Source organism: Aplysia californica, unplaced genomic scaffold, assembly GCF_000002075.1.
Source record: "Aplysia californica isolate F4 #8 unplaced genomic scaffold, AplCal3.0 scaffold00048, whole genome shotgun sequence".
Lineage (NCBI taxonomy): Eukaryota > Metazoa > Mollusca > Gastropoda > Aplysiida > Aplysiidae > Aplysia > Aplysia californica.
The window spans coordinates 1,799,459-1,806,705 of NW_004797318.1; the positions used below are offsets into that span (position 1 = coordinate 1,799,459).

At 37.8% G+C, this 7,247-nt stretch overlaps 1 protein-coding gene across 1 annotated transcript in view; it reads right to left on the reverse strand.

The window, feature by feature from the left end:
- Positions 1 to 7,247, reverse strand: part of LOC101860554 (collagen alpha-1(I) chain) — a gene marked incomplete in the record, with an annotated part of 121,497 nt that overhangs the window by 34,673 nt on the left and 79,577 nt on the right. The window contains 7 exon segments of the mRNA XM_035968271.1: positions 628 to 681; positions 1,351 to 1,404; positions 2,754 to 2,807; positions 4,402 to 4,455; positions 5,282 to 5,434; positions 5,946 to 5,990; positions 6,799 to 6,852. Of these exon segments, the coding sequence (XP_035824164.1) occupies positions 628 to 681; positions 1,351 to 1,404; positions 2,754 to 2,807; positions 4,402 to 4,455; positions 5,282 to 5,434; positions 5,946 to 5,990; positions 6,799 to 6,852 (468 nt within the window).

Below are 7,247 nucleotides of genomic sequence, written 5' to 3' on the forward strand. Positions count from 1 at the left end.
GATTTTTGGGGGTTTCAGAAAATCTTCATCTACACCAAAAGTGGACATTGCCCTACCTATAGGAGAAGTTTGGTTTCATTGGTGTGTATATTTGTTTGGTTATAGAGAAAACTCTCCTTGTCTTTTAAAGAAACTGAACAAGGGTCCAAAAACTTTACCTTCAATTTTCTAAAAGCAGCATTTTTGGGGATAGCCCCCTTGTGCTTAAAAATGACCAGTTAAGAATCAGGACCTCTGAGTTTAAATAACTTAACAGACATAAAGAGTGAACGAGTTAAAGAACTTACAGGAGATAAAGAGTTAATGAGGTAAAGTACATATCAGAGACAAAGAGCTAATGAGTTAAAGAACTTACCAGAAATAAAGAGTGAATGAGTTAAAAAACTTACGGGAGATAAAGAGTGAATGAGTTAAAGAACTTACTGGAAAGAAAGAGGGAATGAGTTAAAGAACTTACGGGAGATAAAGAGTGAATGAGCTAAAGAACTTACGGGAGATAAAGAGTGAATGAGTTAAAGAACTTATCAGAGATAAAGAGTTAATGAGCTAAAGAACTTACGGGAGATAAAGAGTTAATGAGCTAAAGAACTTACGGGAGATAAAGAGTGAATGAGTTAAAGAACTTACGGGAGCGCCAGTCTTGCCAGAGGCTCCTGGGATACCAGTGTCTCCGGGGGGTCCCTGTCGACAAAGAGGAAAAACATTCATGAAGAAATCGTAATGTCAGCACTTTTTTCCCCTCTACTTTTGGAAGAAAAACACTTTTATAGTAAAGAAAATTCGAGTAAGCCATGTCTTAATCTTTCTCTTTCACAGAAAACTAAGGCTGTAAAAACAAAACAAGATGTAAATTTCAGAGCTGCCTTTCAGAAATATTCAGAGATAAGATAAAATATTTATGCAAATAATGGAAAACTGAGGCTGTACACAAAAAAGGTGTTAATTTCAGACCTCACTTCAGATAATATTCAGAAATAAGATGAAATATTTCTGCATAACATGGAACTCTTAGCTCTTAGGAGAGATATATAGATGATAAGCTTCTTATAACAACTAAACTGCTGAAAGTTTGTATTTTAACACTTGAAAGTCAACTAGTTCATAATAAACATAACGAGCAGAAAAAGTCTGTACGTCAGTCAACCACATTATTTGTGCTGTTCAGTTCCACGGCTACGGCAGAGAAGTTTCATTATTAAAGACACAGTCGAACCTTCTCTAACCATTGTTTTATGTTCCTCTCTAGTAACACCTCAAATCTTCGACACTTATCAGCTCTAAAAAACTAAAAACAGAAACTTACAGTGGGTTTTTGGCTGGTGCTCTAAAAAACTAAAAAGGGAAACTTACGGAGTTTCCTGGGGGTCCACGCTCTCCTGGTGGGCCGCTCTCTCCGTTGGGTCCCTGGGGGGAAAGACAAACACTTCTGGGTACACATCACACATAGCAGTTACGCAAATACTTCTGGGTAGACATCGCACGTACACATTACATAAATACTTCTGACTACACATCACACATCACACATCAAACAAACCAGTTACACAAATACTTCTGGGTACACATCACTCATCACACATACATGAGTTACCAGTCACACTTCTGGTTACACATTACACATCACACATCAAACATATCAGTTACACAAGTACTTCTGATTACACACCACACATCACAGTTACACAAGTACTTCTGATTACACACCACACATACTTGAGTTAACCCTCACACCTCAGGTTACACATTACATGTCACGCATGCCAGTTACATCGACATTAGAGAAGTACTGAATGAAAAGACAGAAGAGTACAAGGCTACACCAGCACTTAAGTATGAGTAGATAGTGTCTTTAGAAATATAAATCATTTATTGGTTCAGTTTAGTTCGAACATGGAGGAGGAGTAAGGACATTGTTCCACTATGGCGAGAAAAAACTAGGCTCAGATAATACCCTCTTATCTCTCTCACTTTCTCTCTCACTTTCTTTCCCTCTCTCTCTCTCTCTCTCCCTCTCCCTCTCCCTCTCCCTCTCTCCCTCTCCCTCTCCCTCTCCCTCTCCCTCTCTCTCTCTCTCTCTCTCTCTCTCTCTCTCTCTCTCTCTCTCTCTCTCTCGCACACGCTTCAAGCTTTTCTTCAAATTCAATTGTCTCCAAGTGTATTCCTTTCTATCTTAGCTAAATAAGACATCTATGGATAGAGGACTTTGTCCAAAGCTACATATTTTCACATAAAACTATAAGTGAGGCGGCGTATTTGAATCAAGCACTCGTCAAAATAACCAAATCAAAGAAAAAGGCATTTTTCACCCAGTTTTAAAATATTTTTATCGAATTTATTTGGGGAGAGCTCAACACCTTTCATGTCCATATAAAAACTCATTTCCACGTGAATTTTACTGAAAAACATTGATTAAAGGCACAATGATATGTCATTTTTCAGTTTGAAGGACTTTTTTCAACTACTGAAATTACCAAACTTTGGTGGCCATTTTGTCACGAATTTCACCACTGAAACCAGGCGACCTCATCTCCTTCAATCGAAAATATTTTGACTTCAACTCAAGATAGATGGATATTTATTTCATTACAAGCAAGTCAAATGAAACAGCTTTCAGATGGTACCAATAACTCCACATGCTCAAAAATTGACGAGCGCCTGATTCCACCCCGTCATGACACATCGATCTATCTCTATCTAACTTACAGCAGGACTCATCACGACATGACACATAGATCTATCTCTATCTAACTTACAGCAGGTCCCATCACTCCAACTGGTCCAGGCTGTCCAGGGCTGCCAGGAATACCCTGTGGAAGAAACATCATCGTGTTATTGAAGAAACATCATCGTGTTATTGAAGAAACATCACCGCGTCATTGAAGAAACATCACCGCATTATTGAAGAAACATCACCGCATTATTGAAGAAACATCACCGCATTATTGAAGAAACATCACCGCATTATTGAAGAAACATCACCGCATTATTGAGTTAATGAGTTAAAGAACATATCAGAGACAAAGAGCTAATGAGTTAAAGAACTTAACAAACATAAAGAGTGAATGAGTTAAAGAACTTACGGGAGATAAAGAGCTAATGAGTTAAAGAACTTACGGGAGATAAAGAGTTAATGAGTTAAAGAACTTACGGGAGATAAAGAGCTAATGAGTTAAAGAAACATCACCGCATTATTGAAGAAACATCACCGCATTATTGAAGAAACATCCCGCATTATTGAACAGTTTCTGAATTTTGGGTAAGTTCCTGAATAAATTGAACAGTTTCTGAACTGTGTAAGTTCCTGAATAAATTGAACAGTTTCTGAACTGTGTAAGTTCCTGAATAAATTGAACAGTTTCTGAACTTTGTGTAAGTTCCTGAATACATCAAACAGTTTCTGAACTGTGTAAGTTCCTGAATACATCAAACAGTTTCTGAACTGTGTAGGTTCCTGAATACATCAAACAGTTTCTGAACTGTGTAAGTTCCTGAATACATCAAACAGTTTCTGAACTGTGTAAGTTCCTGAATACATCAAACAGTTTCTGAACTGTGTAAGTTCCTGAATACATCAAACAGTTTCTGAAGTTAATAAATTCCTGAATAAATATATGGTGGAGCAGGAACAAATATGAGGTGTGCTGACAAAATGATTTACTTCTCGCAATCCACAAATGGAGATATTGGCCAAAAATCAACACTAGGGTCTAACAAGTAGATTTTCTATTAATGCCATATTCTTACAGAATAACATGCTTTTTATTATTTCCTACTTATAAATTGGAAAAGCTTCACCTATAAGCATGATGTAGTGATTTCCATTGGACTCAAGTCTGAGAAGTAACTCATTTTGTCAGAACGCTTCACAAATGTCAATGATCTATTGAACAGCTTTTGAAGTATGCAGGTACAAACATTGTGTATATTCCTGCTGTGACTTCAAAAAGGAGCAGATACAAACATTGTTGTCCTATTGTGCTAAGGAACAGTTTCTGAACATTGTGCACATTCCTGTATTGGCTACAAAGTCGAGCTGGTATAAGCTTTATTGTGCTGTGGAACAGTTTCTGAATTGTGTATATTCTGTTGAAGCTACAAAAGGGATAAACACAAGTGTCATTTTGCTATCAAACAATTTCTTACGTATAAAAGTTCCTGTAAAAGCTACAAGAACTACACAAATTTATAAAAGGCAATAAGAAAGAATGAAGACCACAGACAAGCAAAAAATGAAAAATAAGTAGGAAATGAGGAGGCAGTAAAAAATGTTACTAACTACGTCTGCTTTATGGTCAATTTTAAGAAACACTCTGACACCTGCTGTCTGTCTACATCTATAATGTATCCAAAAACAACAAACAAACAAACAAACAAACAAATAAAAACAAATGATATACTCACAGGCTCACCACGGTCACCGGGGACTCCGGTCTGTCCATCTTGTCCAGCCACTCCCTGAGAAAAGGGACCAAAAAAAAAGAAGAATTAAGTCAAATCCAAAAAAGAAAGGAGAATGTTGGAAATTAGAAAAAGATTGCCATAGAGATCGAGAAAAAAATAGAAGACTAGGGAAGAATATAACTAAAATGGGAAATGATAACTAGTAAGGTTGCAGGAAAAAAAGCAGACCTTTTTAAGTAGATATTAGTAAATGTGAAATATAAAAACTACAAACACTTGAATTTATGCCTGGATCACGACTAGAAGATTTGACTAGGTCTATTTCCGACAAACTACACTCCAGGCAAGTCAGCACGGTCGTTATTGCGGCTGTAACACTTAGAAGACGTGAGTTTGACAACCCTGAGGGGAGAATTATTATCAAGTTTATCGGCCTTTCTACTGAGACATCTTATCCTTGTCAGCACAGGTTGATAGAGCCAGGCAAGGTCATTGCAGACATCAGCGATCATGGTTCTCCATTCATTCCTTTGCTTGGATGTTCTTAAAAAAGCTATGTTTCTTTGATCTTTCACCATTACCCATTTGTTTTCCATTCTCTAAGTAGGTTGCTCTGGGCCTACCCCTGCCTCGTTTGCCTTCAATTTTGCCAGTGAGAGCTAGATGTTCAAGACCTTTATGTCTATTCAGGTGTCCAAAGACACGTACATCTAAACTCAAACGTTACTCATCCATACCCCATCTTTGTTTTAATCCTAATCATGACAAACCACAACCAACAATAACAAATTATAACAAGCTTTCCTGAGCATAAAAAACACTAGCAATAACAATTCCCCTTTTCCAAGGACAACAAGTCCCCTTTTTTTCCTCCACTTACGCTGGGTCCGGGAGGTCCCATGAGTCCTGGGGGTCCGGGTGGTCCTTGGATACCTTGCTCTCCGGTAAATCCTGGGGGTCCAGGGACTCCAAGATCTCCCTTGGGTCCGGGGGGTCCGGGGATTCCCTGCTTGCCTCTCTCTCCTCTTTGGCCCTGCAGGAGGGGAACAAGCACAGAACATGTCAATTGTTAGAAAGAAGTAAAGTTATCTTTTTAAAAAATGGGATTTACAACAAAAAAAGAGAACAAAAACACATAAAATAAATCACATTGAGGGAAAAAACATTTTTGTAATAAAAAAGATGCTGGTTATTGAAATAAAAAATCATAGAAAAGTTAAACTCAAAAACCTTGAGGGATTTTTTTTCTTTAATAAGAGAGAAAGATGCCACAGACCAGTCTAACAGCATTGTTACAGCACGAAACGGTCCAAGATTATACATCTCTCGATCTTTGTCCAAGGGCTTTGTCTTCACACTCTACCTCTAGCAGTAAATGTTACTCCAAGTTTGTTGAAGCAGTCAGGTGACAAACTGTTGAGGCTTTTTGGGGTTGGTTTTTTTTATAAGTGTTTATCAGTGCTTGTAACTGCATAAGGTCATATGATCACATGATTGAGACTTCTCACACACAAGGTCAAGGTCAAAGATACAAGGGTACTCACTCTGAGTCCAGGCTCTCCCTGCTCTCCCTGAGGTCCGATGAGACCCTGGAGACAAAAAAGGAAACAATACTCCGTCAAAATATTTTTTTTTTTTACACTCAAACTACAGAAGACACTCTACCAAACATAAGTTCTTTTATGGCATGTACTACAAACAATACCTTGTTACAAATACTCTTTTCTGTAGGTTAAAATAAACACAATACAAAGACAAATGCTGATTATGTGGGCACCAATAGAAGGTTATCATCATGGTCAAAATGATTTTCCTCTCTGAGCTTCTGATGAAATAGCAGGGCAAAAAACAACATGGTTGTTCCTCCCTCAGTCCAGGTGAGCTCTTAAAAGGCTGGGCTGAGGCAGCCCCCTATTCTGAAAAACCTAAATTGGGTTGAAGACAGCACAAAAAATTAATGAAACTTTCCACATTTGTGGAAGTCATCACTCGTGGTTAATGTATACTGTGTGCTTTGCCTGTCTGAACCCTCTAATTTTAGTTTGATTTTGCATGACAGAATGAATATAAAATATTACCGCTACTTTTATTACAAGTCATTGCTATAGTACGACTATCATGATATTTAGAATGTTGTGCATAGTTATAAAGATACCAGACTTCCACAGAGAGATTTAGATCCATCACAGAAAATTGTTTTTTCGTGTTTACTCCTCGTAGACTTTTATCATACCGACTCACTGATAGTTGAAGTAGTACAATTGTACATGTTGAGCTTTACACAAAATCCCAACACAGGGATAGCAACAAACGTAGACAAAGTCAAACAACTGACAAGAAAAGTGACGTTGCAACAAACATGTAAACTAAACAGCACAAGCAGCCAACGGAACTCACTGTCTTTCCGCGCAGACCGCGTCTGCCTCTCCTTCCGGTACGTCCTTGATCTCCCTGGAAGTGGACAAGACATTTGGTTATCCACACATTTGGTTATCCAGACATTTGGTTATTCAGACATGTTGGTTATCCAGACATAAGATTATTGAGACATTTGGTTATAGAGACATTTGGTTATCCAGACATTAGGTTATTAAGACATTTGGTTATCCAGACATTAGGTTATCCACACATTCGGTTATAGAGACATTTGGTTAAAGGGACATTTGGTCATAGAATTATTGAGACATCTGGTCATTAGTGTTTGGTTATAGAGACATTTGGTTAAAGGGATATTTGGTCATAGAATTATTGAGACATCTGGTCATTGGTGTTTGGTTATAGAGACATTTGGTTATTGTAGAAAAGCCTCAAACTAGAACCTATGTCTCCTCGATTTTTCTTCCCCC